Source organism: Dysidea avara, chromosome 12 (genome assembly GCF_963678975.1).
Source record: "Dysidea avara chromosome 12, odDysAvar1.4, whole genome shotgun sequence".
In the NCBI taxonomy this organism is placed as follows: domain Eukaryota; kingdom Metazoa; phylum Porifera; class Demospongiae; order Dictyoceratida; family Dysideidae; genus Dysidea; species Dysidea avara.
Genome location: NC_089283.1, coordinates 25631926 through 25654991, shown reverse-complemented (window position 1 = coordinate 25654991; position 23066 = coordinate 25631926). Strand labels below are relative to the sequence as shown.

Genomic DNA, 23066 nt, shown 5'->3' with positions numbered 1-23066 from the left:
CTAGTAAATTCTTGTGGTGCTAAAAGTTAGCATTCGCAAAGGTGCTTGACTGCCACTTTTCGAAAGTCTTGATCATTGATTCACTGTACAAAACTCCCTTGATCACTTGATTGGGTCTTGATCCCAGTCGTAAGTGTTTATCAGATGGCAAAAGTAACTACCCCTAGAGTGACATCACTATATATTACAGGTGTTATCACTAATCCTGTTTTGGTCACATCACATGTGTTGAGGACTTGTTCATGTAGTTTGTTTCATCATAGATTTCTAAACCCTAGGGGTATATAAATCTATGGTCTCATTAGATGGTTCTCTCAGGTCTGTAATGATGTAGTAACTATTTGACAATATGCAGTGACATTGTGTGGACATGCAAGGATAGTGTTGAGGAGTATGTGTACATGTGATTGTCCCATGTTAACTGAGGTTGTTGAAGAAAGTATTCAACACGAATCAACAGTACAGAAAAGGTCATTATAGCCTGAGGACTAATGTTTCATAATAATTGTCTTGCATGCCAGTTCATATGATGGCTGGATGACCTCAACAAGCCTACAACACAATGTGCTCACTGCTCAGTACTATGTAATGGTCTAATACTAGGGTGTGCCTATATATCGAAGATTGCTAATGGGTGTTTTTTTCTTAATGCAGCTACAGTCATCACTCATCAAACAGACAACCCACGTGATATATTATGATAGTATCAGCTTAACCTCACGTGCTACACACTTACTAACAGTAGCCACACCCACGCTACAGAGACACGTTGCAAGTCTGAATTATCAGCCCAAAAACAACTGTGTGCCATATTAGATTATATTACGGTAAATAGCACTCCGTAAACGTAAATATCCTGTTACTGGAGTAGGAGGGCGTGGCTGCCGAAAAGTGGCGAGTCCATTGTGTAATTGATAGTCCCGTACACTACGAGTCACTATACGTGTACATGCGACATATAAAGACATGGATAGAAGTGATCATAAAGGACTGAACAAGTTTAAAGCACCTGAGAAAGGTAAGGATCCTAATATCCGGATACTACACTGTATATGGAGTCGGCATACTACAGCTACCAGTACTCCACTACTGAAGGATCTCCATAGCCTTGTCACTCCACGATATGCTGCTCACTGGAAATTGATAGGAACACAACTGGGTCTACCCAGTGGAGCACTTGACATCATAGAACAAGACAATGTGTATAGAAGTGTCCCCTGCTGTAATGATATGTGGAGCAAATGGCTTAAGATGGACACCTCTGCTAGTTGGGAGAAGTTGTTTAAAGTGATAGAGTCACCTGCAGTGTCCAGTGATCAAGCTCCTGATAAAGGTGACTAGCTATATTGTGTGTGTACAACATGTGTAGGCAGTGGCGATTCTAGACCTGACCTACAGGGGGGGCCCAGTAGGGAACAGCATAACTATTGTTGTTTGGCTATAGTATAAAGTAGAATTTTCAGGGGGATCTGGGGGTTGCGTTGCAGGATTTTTGCAATTTAAAGGCTTGAAAACAGCCTAAAATTTGTTCTAAAAACATGAAAAATGCTAAAAATAACAATGCCAATCTATACAGCAACTTTTCCCCAAGATTTTTTAAAAGTTATTTTTTAACAGGGGGGGCCTTGGCCCCCCCTTAGAATCGCCTATGTGTGTAGGTAAACAATTGTATTAACTAGCTATTGTGTTGTCTTCACTAACTATAGTGACCTCCAAACCTGACATGGACAAGTCAACGGTCACTGATCAAGGTAGAGTGGACACATTATTGTGTGCTCCATTTTATGTTTTGTTGATAGGAGTTTCCATATTGTCCGACAGAGTGAGACAACTTAATATACAAGCACGGTTTGCTGTTGATGAAGAAGCTTGGCCACCTAACCAGCCACAAGATTTTACTCCACTTTTATTGATTCACCATGAAGGTCAATACACCTTCAAACCAACAGCTGCGTTACAATTGGCTGGATCTATCCAATCAGGTAGACCTTACTTCAAGTGTTACCCACAGGACAGCCATCAGCCACAGAGAGAAGCACTTGATAACAGTAAGACAACTAAACAACTAGTTGATATCTTAGCTCCACTACAACAAAGTGATAATGCGCAGTTTATCTTAGTCGAGGGGTTGCCTGGTATTGGCAAATCTTTGTTATTACAAGAAATAGCATACAATTGGGCTGCAAGAAAAATACTACAAAACTTCAAATTAGTTCTCTTCATTCAGTTACGTAGCCCAGCCGTGCAGCAAGTGTCACATGTCACTGATCTCTTCCAGTTGGCCTGTGAAGGAGATTTGGATGGTACAGAAATTGCTGCTACAAGTAGCAAATACCTTTTTAAGAATGGAGGGAAAGATGCTCTTTTCCTTTTTGATGGCTACGACGAGTTCCCAGAACACCTACAAAAAGATAGTTTAATCACTAGCATACTGAAGCGTAAGGTGTTACCTGATTGTGGCTTGATAGTGTCATCTCGTCCACATGCCTCAGTAAGACTCCGACAACAAGCCACCATCAGAGTTGACATCTTGGGCTTTACTAAAGAGGAACGAAAGTTATACATTGAACAGTCCCTGAAGGGACAGCCACATGCAGTAAAAGAGCTCACCGAATATCTTGAAGGTAATCTGACTATCAATGGCCTGTGTTTTATCCCCTTCAATATGGTAATCTTGATTTATCTGTACAAACAGGGAGTTCCCCTTCCCAGCAATTCTACACAGCTTTACAATTACTTCATCTGTCTTACCATCTGTCGACATCTTGCCAAGTCTGGTCACCTTCTTCTTGATAACACCATCACTGATCTAGCCAGCCTCCCCGAGCCCTGTAACACAATAGTTAAACAGCTGTCTAAGTTAGCCCTCGAGGGTATTAATAACAACAAGCTAATCTTTACCTTGGCGGAGATGAGAACAGCTTGTCCAAGCATCGAAGGTGCACTCGACGGCTTTGGGCTGTTACAGGCTGTTCAACACTTTGGCCTCAGTGGTAAAACGATGACATTTAACTTCGTCCATTTTTCCATTCAGGAGTTCATGGCCGCTCACCACATCACTCAGCTTCCTCCAGACGAAGAGCTGCGAGTGCTCGAAGCGAAGTTCTGGAGCGATATTCATTCCAACATGTTTGCAATGTACACCTCGCTTACCAAGGGACAGCGATCTGCTTTTAAACAATTTCTCTCAGGCGGGGAAGACACGATCGCCATCGCTGAAATATTCTTGAAGGAGCAACTGAAGTGTCTTCGCTTGTTTCGCTCCTTCCACGAAGCCAGCGATGAAGCGATGTACACTTCTATACAACAAGCACAAATCTTCGATAACAAAGTAATCCACCTTAGCTACACTAGCCTATCACCATACGATATTGAGTGTGTTACACTCTTCCTTACCTGCTCACCCCACAAGGAGTGGAAGGAGCTTAACTTGTCTGCCTGCCATATCCAAGATCATCACGTTAGTATTCTTCTTCGTGATCTGATGTCTCATGACGTCACAATTACACACCTAGACTTGTCATTTAATGGCTTCACCAGATCTTCCTCTTCCTCCATTAGTGACCTCACCATCCACTGTAGAGTGGAAGAGTTGCATATTAGTGGTAACCGCACCATCGGAGAGGACCCTGCTCTCTACAACATGTTGACCCATCCCTCCTCTAGGCTAGTGAAACTGGACATGAGTAGGACTAGCTTATCATCACCATCAGCCATTACCCTATTCACTGCAATATCAAAGGGTAACAAACTGAAGGTGCTCCACATTGAAAACAATCCCATCACTGATGAAGCTTGTGATGTCATTGCCACTACAATGAAGAACAACACATCACTAGTCTGGCTGTGGATGAGTCACAACAAGATCAGTGGAGAAGCTGCTCAACGTCTACTACAAGCCCTCTACAATAACGACACATTAGAAAGGCTATGGCTACCCTTTGGTTATGGTTACACTGAAGATGTTAAGAAGAGGATTAGATCACTACAAGAAGTAATTAACAAGAACAGAGAAAGTAGAGGATGTCAAACAAAACTGATCACTAACTATTAGTAGCTACTTTTCTTTAGTTTTCACTTTGTACTATTTTATGACTGTAATGGCCGCAAGTGTCATTTTGTTCTGATTTTGATAAAAATTTTATTAATTAATTAAAATTATGTTAATTGGTAACGTTGAGGGGTCCATCATGAAATGTTAAGATTTGACATTATTTGAGTATCGGACAAGAATTGGGACTTGTGGAAGAGATCAGGGAAGAAATACAATTTGTCGGAACGTTTGAAGGTTTTGTAATATTAAGGATTTCAAATATATTTAGTATTTCTAACAGAATTAAATTTGAGCTTTAATTACAATTTTGTTGATTTTAGGGAAATCGTAATATTTTAAGATTTCAAATTATTTACAGTATTTCTAACCAAATCAAATTCAAGTTACAATTACAATTGGCACTTCCTTTACAATTTTGCTGGTTTTAGAGGCCTGATTCAACGTAAAGCCAAAAACACTGTCAACACTTCATCCCTGACCAGACTAGCTTCCCTCAGTGACAACTGCTCAGAGATGGGGTAAACCAGTTTGAGATAGCAACAATTTAACATTTTGGAAATCAAGAGACTAAACCACTTGTACATATTTGTTACTTCAATCTGATCAGCTTAAAGCTTGTCTCATGTTACTAGCTTTATCACCATCTCTGTTAGTTTAGCTACTAGCTATACAGTTCACTCACTTGTTGTCATTGCTCCACTTAACAAGTCACAACATAGCCTAACTACTAGACTACACTAGAAGCTACTACTCAACTACTATCACAACACTAGTAGCTAATGCTATAGTCCTACTATGTCAACACTACAGCTAACAGTCAGGTAGCTGACAACTAATGTAGCAGCCAACAAGTCTAGCTCAGAGCTCACAATGAGTGTATGGCTGCTAGTATACTGCAGCACAACTGTAGGCAGAGCTATAAAGCTGGTTTTATGGCTGTTTGAATTAAACCTCTTTTGAAACTGGCTCAACTGAAAGACAAAAATTCCATGTCTGTTTCATTCAACCTAACCTCATACAGTACCTGAATTTAGTCAACAAAATATGAAAAGAGCCTTATTTGTAAAACAAACAAACAAAAAAAAAAGCAATTAAAAATAAGCCTATACTGAATTAGCTGGGAAACAAAGCCTGCACTAGCTGTAGCTCAAAGCTAGACTCTTCGGCCACACCTAGCTAACTAGTAACTAATGTCTAACTCACTACACTCAACTACCTACACTCAGTACTGCTCTACATACACTAACTATTCTAGAGCTGCAACTTTTACAAAACTTCCTAGCAACTGACAAAGCAGCTGCAACTACAAGGCGGTATATTTTTACCGCTTTAAATTACCGCTACAGCGCATTTAATGGAATATTTAGTATAAAGCTACCTTTCACTAAGAAAGAAGTGGCTCATGTGCTATTCCATGCCTCGAGGGAGCTAAACACTAACTCGCTACTCCGAGCCCTGAGGGTGTAATCGAACTACTCGCGGTGAACGCGCGGAACACGCCTTGGTGGACTCTCGGGTGGACTGGTCCATCAACTTCTCATCAGGTAAACGATCGTTAGTGGATAGTTAAGACTCAATATAAGAGTATTTTTTGCTGACTGTTCTATTAGAGTAGTTTGTTAACTTTCCGATCCTGGCGAAATACTCTAATAGAACGTTCACCAACACTGGAGCCAGTGACCGTTGCTTTAAACAATAATCTAAATGTGGGAGTTGTATAGTTCCATAGTTCAGTGAGGGATAAAAAGAAAATTAGAAGCTGCTGTCCACACAGACTGATCAAAATAGCCACTTCATAAAGGTGGGAAATTTGGGGTTAGACAGAAATGATTTTCTTCATGCTAGCTATCTAGTTTTACTCAAATTCTGTTTTGGGTGAGAAGGTCAATATTGCAGGCACTGTGACACTGAAAACCTACAAAACAGATACTGGCTGTGAATCTTTCTATGGCTTCTAACCAACTTGTAGATGTATGTAGCTAGGTCCCCCATGCCACAGATTGTCATTTACACACTTGAAATATTTTTCCATCTAGTCTGCTGAAATATTAGTTCTGCCTTGAATATCTTATCTCCCCTAGTGTTAAATCTCTCATAGAACTTAAGTGTTTATGGTGTCTTATATACAACCATGTTTTTAAACTGCTCACAGCCTCATGATTGGTTTACAAGGGCCTTGTACTTATTCTTGTTTGAGTCGTATAGAGTGATAAAATGATATAGTCATCTCATAGAGGCAATAGCCTAGAAGGACAATGGTACCAGCCTCCCTGTGGGCAATTTATGATTTTAATTTGAATGAATAAAATACTCTAATAGAGCAGTCAGATTCTCCACAAGGTGTGATATTGTGGCAGAATTTATTTCACTATGCTAACAGTTTAAAATTCGGCCCAGACTAGAAAGAGCATGACTACTTTGCATACTGTATTGCACAATTACTAGTCAGGACAGGTGTGATCCAGCCATAAAACACTTGATAGCTTGTGCTAGGTGGTAAGGGCACTCCATCTAACCAGGAAAACACTTACTAACTGAAACTGCATCTCATTCTGGTAGTTCCTTGACTAATTGGGAAATAAATGCTAAGGAAATATGTCCAATAGTTTCAGAAAGTGGGCCAAAGGTCCATAGGTAAATGTTTCAGTGTTACTAACTTCTGAAATTAATATGTTGAGATAAAAATATACAATTTATACGCAATGTAATATAGATAGACAATATGCATGATGGTGTGAGCTGACTAAGATATAACCTAATCATTGCACCTTATAGTCTATAACCAGTGGTGGATTTAAGGGGGTAGGGTAATAGGGAGCATCCCCCAAGAAAACAAGCAAAACTTTTAACAAGGTCAAAATACTCTAATAGAGCAGTCAGTCAAATACTCTAATAGAGCAGTCAGTCAAATATTCTAATAGAGCATTCAGTCAAATACTCTAATAGAGCAGTCAGTCAAATACTCTAATAGAGCATTCAGTCAAATACTCTAATAGAGCAGTCAGTCAAATATTCTAATAGAGCAGTCAGTCTTATACTCTAATAGAGCATTCAGTCAAATACTCTAATAGAGCATTCAGTCAAATACTCTAATAGAGCAGTCAGTCAAATACTCTAATAGAGCAGTCAGTCAAATACTCTAATAATAGAATGAACTGAAAATGATTAAAATGTATATAATTATGTGGAAAATAAACTGAATATTTTATCATGTTTTCCTGTATCTGGCCTGTTAATTTTTGTGTATAAATAATGTCATTTTGTGTTTTCTATTGCCCTTGAATCATTGAATGAACTGGTCAATCTATCTGAGGTCGCACACCTTTTACACTTGTGTTGAGCCTCACGTTGGCCCATGTGTGCTCATCAGCCATGATTGATCACAAGAAATGTGTACACACTTGATACACTTTATATGGTGCGGGAAGTCATAAACCCCCGCGAATACATCTCGACTTCATTGATTAATAACTTTTTGATGCTATATAGTATGTACTTGAAATTTGGACTGCAGGATCCCTGTATATTGATCATTGTATATTGATCATTGTATATTGATCATTGTATATTGATCATTGTATATTGATCATTGTATATTGATCATTGTATATTGATCATTGTATATTGGTCATTGTATATTGGTCATTGTATATTGATCATTGTATATTGGTCATTGTATATTGATCATTGTATATTGGTCATTGTATATTGATCATTGTATATTGGTCATTGTATATTGATCATTGTATATATATTGGTCATTGTATATTGATCATTGTATATTGGTCATTGTATATTGATCATTGTATATTGATCATTTTCATTGTATATTGAACATTTTTGGACATGAAAAGCTTTTATTTCTGAAATGATTTAAGACTATTGCTGGTAAATAAATAACAATGTCATGTTTTAACAATTTAAAAAATTTCTGATGTAAGAGTACTGAGATCTTGCTAGCTATTATGCTGGTCAATGGTATTGATACCCCCAACAAAATGGTAAGACAGAATTTTGATTTATGGTGGTTGTTCTGGTGATTTATTCAAGTTTTTGGTAAAATCGAGTTGTTTTCTTCAAAATTAAATTTCCCACCATTGGATACTTCAATAACTCTACAAATTGGCATACATGGAGATTAGATAATATATAAAAATTCCCTAAGACAGTTTTTTAATACTGTTAAAAATGATGGATTTAGGTTGTTATGGACAACTGCGTGTAAATGACACAGCCCATCTTTATTATCTGCTTCTGTATTTTAGCACCTAAATCTTATCCCAATAAGGTTTGTAACATTTCTGATCTTTTAGGATGATTATCTGAAACTGTAGACTGTCACAGAGTGTTTAAGTTTCAACTATGTGATGTTAAAATGTGTAATTAAAAGGCAGAAATTTAAGTGTCAGAAAAGTCGTTATTACTTTTTGGCCTTACATGGGCAGCCAAGTTAATCCACTTGGAAATCATGTTTGCATCACTCAAGATATGTGCCTTCTGTGTCAACAATCAGATCAAGAGATTAGAGGTAATTAATTATATGCACTATCTACTGGCAACGTCAGAAATAGAGCTAGCTATGTGTTGTTAACTGCTATCAGTAATTATATGTACTTTGCTTATTATTTCATGTTTAATTGCTTCATTATCATTGAATCTTCTATTATACTACATGTTTAGCCCATAGTTCTAAAATATTACGTTTCAATCTTCTGTCAAGTGTATGCAAGGCACTAAATAGAATAGCATATTTTATTTCAATTCATATTCAAAAACGAATTATAGCAAGTCTGTTTTGGACTTCTTAACACAATTACAGTAGAATGAAGTCATTATCAATAAGGCTAGCTGCCTTCTGAAAATGTTCTAAGATACAAAATTGTTTGTTGCTATGGTAACGATGATGTAATTTATGATTGTGACCTGTTGACCTTTTACTCCATGAAATCTTGTACATTGTTAGGTGCTGAATTCAAATCTGTTTTTAGTTTTTTGATATGAGCAATTATTTGAAAGTTATGGATGAAAGTTTATATGGGAGTTTATGACTTCCTGCACTATAGACACATGTGCTTACATCCTTCTCCACATATTGTAGAGTGCAAATAATATGGCACTCTATGGTATGTATGTGGGAGACCTCTTATTGTACACTCTGATCATACATAGGGAGGACTGTGTAATGGGCAGTGTATGGGTTAAAGTAGAGAAGGATAAAAGGTGATGTACTTTATATATCATTTCATGTTACATAATGTACCATGGTGTAAAACTTGTTATTTGCTATTTTTTACAAAGTAAAAGCTAGAGAAGACAAACGTGCACAATTTTTGTATCACATTCATATATGTTCAACTTGAGTATAGGCTGTTAATTTTCTTTGTATCTTTAAGAACTCTTTTAACCACTACAATGACATCCATGGCTTGTAAAATTCCATTTAAGAGTTAATGCAGATCAGCTTGAGCTATACTAACCTGAATTATGTGCACATGTATTTAAACAAATAACACTCATTGGACTGAGATAAAACTGTAGATCAATGGTGTAGGGCTGCAATTGCCACTCCATGTAGTGAGTAGGTGCTGTGCTCAAAAAACCTATTTACAAATTTATACGTAGTAACAGTGATTTTGTGGTGCTGTACAGCAAATGGGACATGCTTGAAATTCCTATTAATAAACTCCTTGATGCCAGCTTGATGGCAATTAATATGCACCAAATCTGGTGCTACTGTTCAGGAGTTAGCTGGATCACGGACAGACAGACAGATAGTATTTCAGCTTAATACAGTAGATATGACTGCTCTATTAGAGTATCTTGACCAGACTTGTATTCTATTATTTAAATGCACTTGTACAACTAGATGACAACACCAGATCATTTCCACTGAACACTTTGTAATCTAAACCACAGGGTGTACCCTAAACCACAGGATGTACCCTAAACCACAGGATGTACCCTGAACCACAGGACGTACCCTGAACCACAGGACGTACCCTGAACCACAGGACGTACCCTAAACCACAGGACGTACCCTGAACCACAGGATGTACCCTAAACCACAGGATGTACCCTAAACCACAGGATGTACCCTAAACTAAACAAACACCACTGACTACTCCATATAAACAACTTCAGTAGATTTTAGGATTTTTGTTCCATTTAATTCTTGTCCATATTTCTGTGGCAGTACAACCAGAAATCTTCTCATAATCTCAACCATCCTAATATAACTAATGTAGAAACTATACACATACTAAGAACTTATCTTGTGTTCTGATAACAAGTTATAAACAACAATAATTCCATAATTTGAATTGATAGATGTGTTGAAAAATTTTATCTCCTAATTTTAAATATTTGAAGTAATTGAAATGTAATAAACATCAACATGGTTTATTGCTCATTACTTGACATGTCACTGTCCTCCACAAATTTCTTCAATACAACTTCAGCAGTGACGTCTTCTTCAGTATCACATGATAACATCAAATCTTTAGTGACTCCTTCATCATTAAATCTTTAGTGACTCCTTCATCATTACTGCTGTTAGCATCTATCATGATGATCTCTTCTTGATTGTCTTGAACCTCTGTTGATTTGTCTTGAACCTCTATTGATTTGTCTTGGTCTGTTGAATTGTTTTGATCCCACAATAACTTGTCTTGGTGTTCTGTTGTCTTGTCTTGATAGTTTGTTGATTTGTATTCATTTGAGTTGTGTTGATCTACTGTTGACTTGCCATGGTCCCACAGGTCCTTGTATGGATTCTGTGATGACACGTCAGTAGAGGGCACTAATTGGGGTGATGGCAGGTGGTTGGTGACATCATGTTGGTACATCAGTTGAAGAGCAGTTGCTCTGACCTGTCAATGGTGGTAAGATAACAACTCCATATATGGTAACCCTTTGAAGAGGTGTAGCCAGAAACAAGTTGATGTTGTGTTTTGTAATAATGTATTGTGCATACAGTTATTGTAATTTCAGATTTCATAATATTGGTGAATCATTTTGTAATTCCCTAGTTACGTTGCTATGCATTGCTAAGGAAGTGCATTTTGAACAAATAGCTTTCAACAAATTATTTCACACAGAAGTACGTATCTTCTCAACTGTTTTATAGTTTGTCTACAGTGTTTTTTCCTACAATTCTCTCCACAAAACCTCAAGGATACCCTTCATTTTTGCTCACGTACATAGGGACACGTCCCATTTCGAGTTGAATAGTTACATGTTTCATAGTAGCCTAAGAGGCCTGCTATATATGGTGTTTATCGGTAGCTCACATGAAGAGCCCAATGGGAAGGTAGTTCACAAAGTTTGTAGAGATTCATTACAGCCGTATTTCAAACCAGCCAAAAGAAACCACTTCAATGCAAACCATGCCTATGGTCAAGTTTAATACGTGTTTCATTTAGTGTTTAGGTTGACTTCTTTACCAACTAAAAGGATTTGCTCACATGGGTGTGTACAGACAAACATAGGTAGGTAGATAGATACATACACATGTTTTTACAAAAACAATTCAGTTAACCAGGTGTGCGCCCACATCACACCTGGTTTATAAAATTTAGAAGGCAAGACACAACTATACTGAGGGTAGAGTGACTGCTTTATTAGAGTATCTCGATCTTGTACAGTATAAAATTCTCTCTATTCAAATGGTCTATCTTTTATTGAGGAAGTTACCTTGGTTACCTCAATGGTAGCCATGTTAATGTATACATAGATAATGTATGTGTTCCATACATTATCTATGATGTATAGTATATGTACAATTTTCAAGCAATATGAATTTCATTTGTTCAGCTGTCCATAAAATTTCAGGATTGAAAAAATTAGATAGTGTGTGTGGAAAACAACAAAATTCTAAGTTTTGCACAAAATTATGTGTCTTGAAATCTATAGCATACTGGTTACCCAGTAATCCCTAGGGGAAAAACCTGGGGTACAAGTGTGGAATTTCTTCCATAATTGTTAATACTTACTAACACAACACAAACAAGGGTTCACTGTAGCAACAATTTAACCATCACAAATAAAGCTGTTGTGAAGTTGTCCAGCATATGTAAAATGTGCCAATATATTTCACAAGTTACTTCATGTAGTTTGATGTGTCACTAACTAACCTGCTCGTCACTGCTATGACAAGCCTTAGAGATCACTGCTGTTGCCCAGGAAACAGGAGGTGTGTACTTGTGACATGAGCTGGTCATCAGACGAGCTACACACTGCAATGCCATCACCATGACAACTGAAGGGAGAGCATCACATGATGTCATCTTGATAAGGTGTTGTTCTAAACCCTGTAACATGATAGGATCACATGATTCCACTACTAGATCATGTGATCACCTCTAATTGATATGGTGTCATTAGCGGAGAACAATATTGTAACATCCTGTCCATCACTATGGCAACCAGAGGTGGTAATGTATACATACCGTATGTTAGACTTTCAAGACTTACCAGTCAAAGCAGCCACAACTAGTTTGTGGTTGATAACTACAGGGAAAATGACAAGTGACAGTGAAACTAGTGAAATATGGATACCTTGGGACCAGTGTAATATGGACACTAGGGATGCAACAATATTACAACATATCGATATATTGCAATATTTTCTACCACAATACAATACAATATTGCTATTGCTATATTGTAATATACTGCAGAGCTGTGGCTTGTGGATAATTATCCAGCATCAAAGGCACCAGAAATTAATAATTGATGATTTAGCAATGACCACAAGCTACACTCTGAACGTATAGCACTGAATATAGCGCTAATGTACTTGTAAATGTGTTTAATGATGGTTGCTTGACTTGTAGGTATACTGTCTGCTGTATCTCTATTATGAGGTACATACCCACAAGTCAGATATGAATTATTTACAAGTGTAGCATTCACTTTACCATATTTAGTCATAATATTGCTATACAGCAATATATTGCAATATTTTTAAAAACAATATGCAATATGGAGTTTACCCATATTGTTGCATCCCTAATGGACACCTTGGGACCAGTGTAATATGGAGATCTTGGGACCAGTGTAATATGGACACCTGGGGACCAGTGTAATATGGACACCTGGGGACCAGTGTGATATGGACACCTTGGGACCAGTGTAATATGGACACCTGGGGACCAGTGTAATATGGACACCTTGGGACCAGTGAAATATGGACACCTTGGGACCAGTGTAATATGGACACCTGGGGACCAGTGTAATATGGACACCTGGGGACCAGTGTAATATGGACACCTGGGGACCAGTGTAATATGGACACCTTGGGACCAGTGTAATGTGGACACCTTGGGACCAATGTAATATGGACACCTGGGGACCAGTGTGATATGGACACCTTGGGACCAGTGTAATATGGACACCTTGGGACCAGTGAAATATGGACACCTTAGGACCAGTGTAATATGGACACCTGGGGACCAGTGTAATATGGACACCTGGGGACCAGTGTAATATGGACACCTTGGGACCAGTGTAATATGGACAGCTTGGGACCAGTGTAATATGGACACCTGGGGACCAGTGTAATATGGACACCTTGGGACCAATGTAATATGGACACCTGGGGACCAGTGTGATATGGACACCTTGGGACCAGTGTAATATGGACACCTTGGGACCAGTGTAATATGGACACCTTGGGACCAGTGTAATATGGACACCTGGGGACCAGTGTAATATGGACACCTGGGGACCAGTGTAATATGGACACCTTGGGACCAGTGTAATATGGACACCTTGGGACCAGTGTAATATGGACACCTGGGGACCAGTGTAATATGGACACCTGGGGACCAGTGTAATATGGACACCTGGGGACCAGTGTAATATGGACACCTTGGGACCAGTGTAATATGGACACCTGGGGACCAGTGTAATATGGACACCTTGGGACCAGTGTAATATGGACACCTTGGGACCAGTGTAATATGGACACCTGGGGACCAGTGTAATATGGACACCTGGGGACCAGTGTAATATGGACACCTGGGGACCAGTGTAATATGGACACCTTGGGACCAGTGTAATATGGACACCTGGGGACCAGTGTAATATGGACACCTGGGACCAGTGTAATATGGACACCTTGGGACCAGTGTAATATGGACACCTTGGGACCAGTGTAATATGGACACCTTGGGACCAGTGTAATATGGACACCTGGGGACCAGTGTAATATGGACACCTTGGGACCACTGTAATATGGACACCTGGGGACCAGTGTGATATGGACACCTTGGGACCAGTGTAATATGGACACCTGGGGACCTAATATGGACACCTTGGGACCAACGAATAGTGACCTGATTATCAAAGTGTTCTGATTTCCAGGTCAGTTGATGTACTAAGGGATACTATTTTTGGGACCTTAACTAAGTGTCTGGATTATGTAGGTGTCCTCAAGTGTCCACATTAACGGGTTCAACAGGTCTAATACATACTTGGTCTGGTCGGAGTAGAGTTAGAGATGTCGACCATATTGTTTACTTGTCTTCTCTTCTTCCTCTGTATAGCAGAGATCACATGAGATCACATGATAGAGGACCAGCCCACCTTTGGTCCCGTAACAACATCACCAGACGATGACACCTGTTAACATGTAATATGACCTCATAAGTAGTTGTGTTGTCAGAGTATATTCACTTGTTAACAAGTTAGGTGTTGCTATAGTAACTAGGGTAGGGAGTGGTCAAGGACATGACTACTATTAACACTACACTATGACCTTGATTACCTGAATACTAAATTAACTGTTCTATTAGAGTATTTAGTCAACTAGTGTACAATCTGTTGAACAACATCTACTGCAGACATGTTAAGGATCCTCGGACAATATAAGGCAATAGATTAGTTTGGGAAATCTATATGGTTCAGGATAATGGCACATGTGGTTAACAAAGGTGTTAAGGACAATATAAATTATTCTACAATTGATGACATCATTTCCACCTTTGAGGTTAAATCCTAATCCTTTGTGTGAACTTCACAAAATAGTTTCACAATATTGTGTGATGTCAATTCCAAACACAACATTATCCTTCCCCAATCATACATATAAGACGCTTAATAGGATTTGGAAATTGTGCCATGTGTCGTGTTTTGAATGAGCATGTGGTTCCCATACATGTAACATGCTAGCCAATTGCAAGTTTTATGAGAGAGATTAGAACCCGGTAGTGTAGGATGCCACCATATATAGCCTTGTTAAAGCTCGAAAGGCAAATAGTTTTACTAAACAACAACTGTGCAGAGTTACAAGAACAGAAACACGAGGGTATTACAGCAAAGTTGTTACTAAGAACATTAGTGTCACCTATAAATCGTTCTGTTCCATTCTAATGACCAATGGTGTTCTAAAAAGCCATGTATCATTATTGATAGCAGGAAGTGTGTGTGTCACCATATATAGCCTTGTTAAAGCTCGAAAGGCAAATAGTTTTACTAAACAACAACTGTGCAGAGTTACAAGAACAGAAAGACGAGGGTATTACAGCAAAGTTGTTACTAAGAACATTAGTGTCACCTATAAATCGTTCTGTTCCATTCTAATGACCAATGGTGTTCTAAAAAGCCATGTATCATTATTGATAGCAGGAAGTGTGTGTGTGCAGAGGCTGCAGGAAAAGAAACGTATCTTAGCGTAGAAGTGATACTGAAACAACATGATATGAGTTTCTTCTATGGGAAAGGCCACTCAGTAGCTTCCTCCAAATCAACTTTTATCGCTCAACCTTTCATATTACACAAAACCTAATGAAGAAATGTTAGTCTTTTCATGTTCTTCAAAACAGTAGTAAGTGAAACACACCTCATATCTAACCCAGTGATGTCAAATGTACAGGTAATATACAGGATGTGTGGCACTGTGTCCAATCCCAGTCATGTATCTATGCCCCCATGCACTACTATCAGATCACATGACTTATTATGATGTAATGACTTCACCTGATTGGTTATATTTGTGTCAGCAATGACCACACCCACTATGTGATCATGTGATGTGTGACACTTACAGGTGGACAGCCAGTTGGCAAGGCAACGGTAGACAACACAACGTAACTGCCTGAGGGAGATGGGTACACATCACCATGACAACACAAGACATCACTAACTGGTATGATGATGAGGTCCACATTAAGGTATGAGTGAACAATTGACTGATCAGTGTGGAATATGGGATGAGATGAGGTCCAACACTAGATGATGATAATGTGATGATAAACACAATACACCAAACTCCCCTAATAGAACACACACCATTTAATCAACACCTCCAGTAATATGAACACTGTAGAGTAGAACAGTGGTAATGATGACTTCACTAATAATAGCTCCAGGGAATGTCTACCTTCCTGTAGAACACAAGCATTAATAGCTGCTGCTACTGTTGCTGCCACAGCTACAGCAAATGAGCACCACTTACCATCTTATCTGGCACAAGACTGAACGGCTGACAGATGACAGTCATCAACAAATGAAGAGGCACCTTCACTGACCCATCACACCTAAAGCTAACAACACTACACATTATACAATGGACTAGAACTATTGTGTGAGGAGGACACTTTAGGATCACATGAGCTGATACCTCAAGATAGATTAATAATTCATTAATAACACGATTGATTGAAATTTAATTAAATTGTAGCAATAATTTCCCCACTAACATGTCAAGACTATTAATATCAATTAACGTTAAAGACTAGCAATTTAACAAATACAAGGCATTGTGTGTCGTCTTCTTTAGTTGATAACAGAGCAAGACTTCTCACAGTCATCACACACACACACACACAACACACACAACACACATGAATGTATGCATGCACACACACACACTCACACTACGCACGCACCCACACACTACACACACACACTACACACACACACACACACACACACACACACACACACACACACACACACACACTACACACACACCCACTACACACACACACACGCACACACACGCACACTCACACACACACACACACACACACGCACACACACACACACACACACTACACACACACCCACTACACACATACACACACACACACACACACACACATACACACACTCACACACACCCACTACACACATACACACACACACACACACACACACACACGCACACACACGCACACTCACACACGCACACTCACACACACACACTCACACACACACCCACTACACACATACACACACACACACACACACACACACACACACACACTCACACTACACAGGATTAACAAGTTATTCACCTCAACAAGTAGACTAGTGTCCTAACAATGAACTGATAATATTGACTGATGGTTGCTATCCTCTCTGGTTCACTGGTTGGTAGGGAAGGTAGTGATGATGTGAACTGGACACTTCTATCACCTAGCAACAAACATGGCCATAGTAATGGTCTAATTATTGCATGCTCTATACACTGTATTTGATTGGCATGAAAATATTAGAAGAAAAATATTACTCGACTGTAGCTAAACACACACCTTACAAATAACCAACTCGGTGGGGTCAGGGCTATTATATTTACTTAGTAAATGTCACACTTTGCATGGTCATTGCATTTTAGTAGTGGCTGGCACAATAAACCCCCGTGGCTGTTATTTAAACCACACAGATGTGTTGTTCCAAATATTATCACTAGTATATTAAAAATTATAAATTTAAAAATGAAGTAGGGTTCCAAGCGATAAAAAGTAGTGAAACAAGAGATGAAGCAACGGTAGCTATTACAGCATAGCTCAGTGGGAAATCCCTACTTTGGCATTGAACACTAAATAATTGTTATACCATGCCAAAGTAGGGATTCAACACTGAGCTATGCTGTAATAGTTACCATTGCTTCATCTCGCTTCACTACTTTTTATCGCTTGGAAACCTACTTCATTTTTAAATTTATAATTTTTAATATACTAGTTTGTTTAGTTTTTTTGTTAAAGCATACAGCTAGCTATAAATATGTGACTGTTTTATTAGGGTGACTGCTGTATTAGAGTATCTCGAGTCAGCCTGCAAAGATGTGTGCTTTCCCAAAAAGGGTGTGGTCATCGTGGTTTCGATCGATTATTAGCCTAGAGTATCTCAAATCAGCCTACCAACTTGAAGGCGTGTGGTCACAAATACAGCTAGCATAAAAGGGGCGTGGTCATCGTGGTCTCGATCGATAGATTGATAATAAGAATGGGCGTGACCTTGTTACCTATCGTGGAGTACTGGTACCTCCATACAGTAGCATAGTCTAAGCACCTTAAATAATCTTGTGGCGTCTATTATGTTGCTTAAAGAAAGTGTTGATATGGAAAATTAACGCCTCGATATGGTTTTGGTGGATGAAGAAGAAGACAAGCAGCCTGATTGAAGATAAAAGAAAAGACAAGGAGCACAGGGTGCACACTCGTCGGAACCCCAAAAGGCACATCCCACCGGTGAGTTTATTGTTGTGGCGTAAAATGGTGACCGTGCGTTGCTTCGTTTGGGCTCTAGGCTTGGAACTGTGGTGAGTGAGTGAGTGAGTGAGTGAGTGAGTGAGTGAGTGAGTGAGTGAGTGAGTGAGTGAGTGAGTGAGTGAGTGAGTGAGTGAGTGAGTGAGTGAGTGGAAATTTCGAGTTTTGATGATTTTTTAAAAATTCTATATCCGGCCGCCAGTAAGCGTTTTCTTGTTTTTAATGCTACATTTGATGTTAGATGGACTAATATTATTCCATAAAGGTGATTTTCGTCACGTAAGAAGTTTGTAAGCTCGTTTTTAAAGGTGGCATTTTTGGTGGCGCGTCACTTTTGATGCAAACCCTACTTAAACAGTACTACCATACTGTTTGATAAAACAAATACTCTAATACAATACAATATACAGTAATGAAGACTCCCTAATTGAACAACCAGTACATTCAATATCATATTCTCATTTCTACATCACAGCACATCATATTGTTATCACAGAATTTTATATCATATGTTAAGACCATCACAACATCTCTCAGCAACTCACCTGGTTTAGTGAATGGAGCATAAGCAACATTAATGAGGTAGTTTAGTTCACCACATAACTTGTGAACAATCTTCTCCCATGAGGTGACATCATATCCTAGCAACGCTAACACTCTACTGGACTCCCTGGATACTGCTGGGCTGGGACTAACCAGACCTTCAAACGCCCACACACTTAATGAGGTATAATGTTGACTGGCCAGAGATGGGTAGTAATGAAGACAAACTGACACACAGTTCAGAATGTACCTAGTAACCTGAAGGGGAAGATATAGCTGCTACATCACTGTACATTGTTGCTAAGGAATCGTCTGTATCTATTATGGCGAAACCTCATCACTTGGACTGACCACTACTAAATTACCCTAATAACACACACCATTATAACAATATACAACTTTATGTAATGATAGACACAATTATAAACACTACCTTAACAAAACAACCAACTTATAGCTGGACCACAATTCAGATGACTGGTCCCAGGGTCACTACTAAACACACAACCAATAATTCTCACCTGGGGGGGAGCAGTGTTCCTGAAGGACAACAACACTTGTATCAACGATGGAAGTTGATTGGTAGAAAAGTGTCGACTAGCTTCAGGACACTGTATGCATCACATGCCATAAGACCACACCCACATTTCTCATGTGACTCACCTTCACGATGACATCTAGGAAACTCTTCAACACCTGGTAACTATGGTAACTGTACTCCACATTTCTACTATGATCACATGACTAGACCACAAAATGAAGTCATATGATTACCTTAGAAACAAAACAAAGAACAGTACACCACTGTATCCACTATGGAAATTACAGACAATTGTGATAGCTGTCACAAGAAGTTATTAACACACTACCCACTAACCAATAGATTTGTGGTAGAGGAGAAAAGAAATGGAACACAAAAGAGGACAAAGGTAAGCCCATGATGGATTAATTGCAGCTAGGTGAAGAGGTCCCAAATCTGCCATGTCATAAAGTAAGGATTGATTTTATGGTAGAATGTGCAAACCTTTATGATACTTGGAAATCTGTTCAGTTACTCTATTAGAGCATACAGTCACTCTAATATACTCCAATAGAACAGTCACTACTGGAGAAGTGTGGATTACTAACTCTACACTGTATATAGTTCATATTGTAACAAAGTACACAACAAAATTTGGAATTTTCAACTATAGTAGGGACCATAGCACATCGATAAAAAGTATTGAAACAAGCTGGAGTAGTGCATGATATTAAATCACAGTAAAACAATAAGAAGTGTTATATCCCTACTGTGCTCAAGATACCTTGCACAATTAGAGGAGGTACGACATACGTTAAGCGCTATCAAAAAGAATTCATGTTAATTAATTAATTGCATGTTTTGACTTCTAAACTGATGCTTAATCTAACTTTACACCTAAATTATAGGATTGTGGAGACCCTGAATACAATTTCCAGTGCTATTCTTTTCCATTGTTGGTGTTTGTCCTTCATTCATGTAGCAAGCTCTTTGTAACATGATGACGTTCTTTGTATATTAATATCAAACCACTTGGGGTTCAGCGGGATTCACCATGCCACTACATTACTAATAAGAAAAGCTTTCGATTGGTACCTAATTTTCAATGAAACCTCCTAAAGTTGATTTTTAATTGTACTGTACAAATCCTATGAGCTCACGTGAGTGTGTTGCACCTCCTCTCCGATCCACAGTAGGGATATAACACTTCTTATTGTTTTACTGTGATTTAATATCATGCACTACTCCAGCTTGTTTCAGTACTTTTTATCGATGTGCTATGGTCCCTACCCCTAGTTGAAAATTCCAAATTTTTCTGTACACTTGTTTGTTAACTTTTTTTGTAAATAATTATTATGACTGGTGAACCCACACATACCGCATCTGAAATGGTGCCACGTGTCCAAGCTATATCAATTATCATCTGAAAAGTGAAGTATCCATTACGCTTCGTTGTCAGTTATGTTCAACCCATTACACAGCATTACGAATCAAGAACTGTTTGAAAAGCACCTCTAGAATGCTTCATCATCACCAGAGAAAAGTGAGGCTGGTTTTTTGGTGATGTTTTTTTGATGGGCCATGCCTACTCCTATGTGGTCCCTACTATACAGTACTATCATACTGTATGACAAAGTACACATCACACCACACCCACCTTGATAGCTTGTATCAAACATGATGACCACTTGTAGTGTTCCTTATCAATGATGTCATTGGGTGTATGATGGATCATATGATGTAGATATATCAAACAAGTGATACTGTTATCATCTGACTGTTGTAGGGACTTCACACATAATTCACTCATCTCCTTAATCTGTTAATCACATAAAAACCATCTTAATCTCCACAATACTACATACAATACCGAGTCCGATCGTTCTCATGTCACTACAATCATAAGTTCAAGGAAATATGTGTGGGTATAACAAGGTGAGTAAAGTGAAGATTAAATTGAAGTCAAAAGTTAACTAATGATAAGTGACTTATCACGTGCCTTCTCTGGTGAATTCATCCAATCTTCCATTAGGCTAGCAGCGAACAACTCCACCGCTGGGTTGTGATGGCTCCTTATATATGATATAACCGCCTCGCTTCCTTCATCACTCGTGCGTTTGGTCCCGTCCGATTTAGCAGCACACATGTTCCATATAGTGCACACCAATAACTAGTGATTGTGGGTTATGGTGACGGTGAAGGAGAAATTATCTTATTGTATTGACGACTTCTCCGTATTAGTGAAGTGAGTGAACTGGTCCGTATAATACCGTAGTCACCCTTCCCGTATAGACAACTATGTGAGGCGATAGTGGTCGACCCCAAACCATCCACGTATGGACAACCTCCCAGTGCTAACAGTAGTCACGTGAACACTATCCTTCAGAAACTAAACTCCAGGGACAAGGAAACACAACAATTAGTTGATGATGGTAAGTGAGGAGCTGCTTCCCTCACCACATTAAGATATTTCAATGGGTACCTGGTATTAACTGGGGAAGCAAATGCCAACCACTGCTTGAAGTATCTTAGTTTACTACAGTGGTATATCCCCAGTATATGGAACAGTTAATTGTTTGTTATTTTAGTAGTTTTTCAGTAAGCCCGCATTCACTGATGTTTTACTGAGAGTTTAAAACTTAGTAAAATAATTATGTTCCATATACTTAAGTTTACTGACACTTTACTATCAGTATAACTACAGTAAGGCATCTTAACAAATTAGTAAACTAAGAACCTTCAAGCAGTGAACACTGCACTACACTACACTACATGCACACACGCACACACACTAATAACTACTTCACCCTATGCAGCACTGGAGATGAGGGTGAAGAAGAAGGAACTGGCTGAAGCTGAGGCAGAACTCACTCGGACTAAGGAGGCAGTAACCAAACTACAAAAGAGACTACAAGATGCCGAGAAGTTACTAGTAAGTTATCTATTATGTTAGTTAGGATATTAACCCATAAGATGTTGATCACATATCACAACTCTTTGATGTATGATTGCACTACCAAATATGGTACCAGGTGTTAGGCTTGTTCGTTAGTTAGAAAAGTAATAGGTTGTGTTGTGAACCTTGAGTGTGGTACTACCCACGTTAAGATTATCTTCATTACATTGTGTGTGTGTGTCCCTTACAGGAAGGTAGTTTATATCAAGCTAAGGAATTGCTGAAGTCAGCAGAACAAGCTAATAAAAGTGAGTAGTAATGATGACCACAATGACTGAGACACTTCATCCTGTTAGGTCCAGTGGAATCTCAACAGTTGATACAGTTCTCACATCATATCAGTCTCTCCAATAGTACTGTGTCCTGTAGGGTGGCAGCCTAGTAAGTGATTGTGGGAATGAGTTTATAATGTGTTAACCTGTTAATGTGCGTGTGCACTACTTATTTTAATCATATAATTAGTAATTTCACGCAAGTCTCAATAGTTGCAACAGAAAA

The 23066-nt window shown here is 38.8% G+C and overlaps 3 protein-coding genes across 9 annotated transcripts in view; 2 read left to right on the top strand and 1 right to left on the bottom strand.

The window, feature by feature from the left end:
* Nucleotides 1–852: 852 nt before the first annotated feature.
* On the top strand, nucleotides 853–4149 carry LOC136241571 (NACHT, LRR and PYD domains-containing protein 3-like). The gene is made up of 4 exons (XM_066032800.1): nucleotides 853–1018; nucleotides 1073–1333; nucleotides 1707–1751; nucleotides 1800–4149. The coding sequence occupies exons 1-4, from the start codon at nucleotides 967–969 to the stop codon at nucleotides 4052–4054; spliced, it is 2613 nt and encodes an 870-aa protein (XP_065888872.1). The 5' UTR covers nucleotides 853–966; the 3' UTR covers nucleotides 4055–4149.
* A 6396-nt stretch (nucleotides 4150–10545) lies between these two features.
* Nucleotides 10546–21984, bottom strand: LOC136239968 (proline-, glutamic acid- and leucine-rich protein 1-like). Its single transcript, XM_066030713.1, has 16 exons — nucleotides 21612–21984; nucleotides 21270–21431; nucleotides 19756–19836; nucleotides 19614–19703; nucleotides 19095–19350; nucleotides 17356–17476; nucleotides 16512–16593; nucleotides 16346–16440; nucleotides 16201–16284; nucleotides 16034–16151; nucleotides 14642–14677; nucleotides 14530–14593; nucleotides 12527–12562; nucleotides 12413–12468; nucleotides 12187–12363; nucleotides 10546–10923 (listed from the first exon to the last, which is right to left on the bottom strand). Exons 1-16 carry the CDS (start codon nucleotides 21756–21758, stop codon nucleotides 10546–10548), a joined length of 1983 nt encoding a protein of 660 aa, XP_065886785.1. The 5' UTR covers nucleotides 21759–21984.
* LOC136241579 (mediator of RNA polymerase II transcription subunit 4-like) overlaps nucleotides 21768–23066 on the top strand; it is a 42975-nt gene continuing 41676 nt past the window's right edge. For all 7 annotated transcript variants that reach the window (XR_010694337.1, XR_010694336.1, XR_010694335.1 and 4 more), the window contains exons 1-5: nucleotides 21768–21857; nucleotides 21905–22044; nucleotides 22429–22544; nucleotides 22759–22816; nucleotides 22865–22949. Coding sequence is in view for 4 of the 7 variants with exons in the window: in XM_066032812.1 (XP_065888884.1) it covers nucleotides 21799–21857; nucleotides 21905–22044; nucleotides 22429–22544; nucleotides 22759–22816; nucleotides 22865–22949 (458 nt within the window). In the remaining 3 variants the exon portion in view is untranslated. The remainder of the gene's footprint in view (nucleotides 21858–21904; nucleotides 22045–22428; nucleotides 22545–22758; nucleotides 22817–22864; nucleotides 22950–23066) is intronic.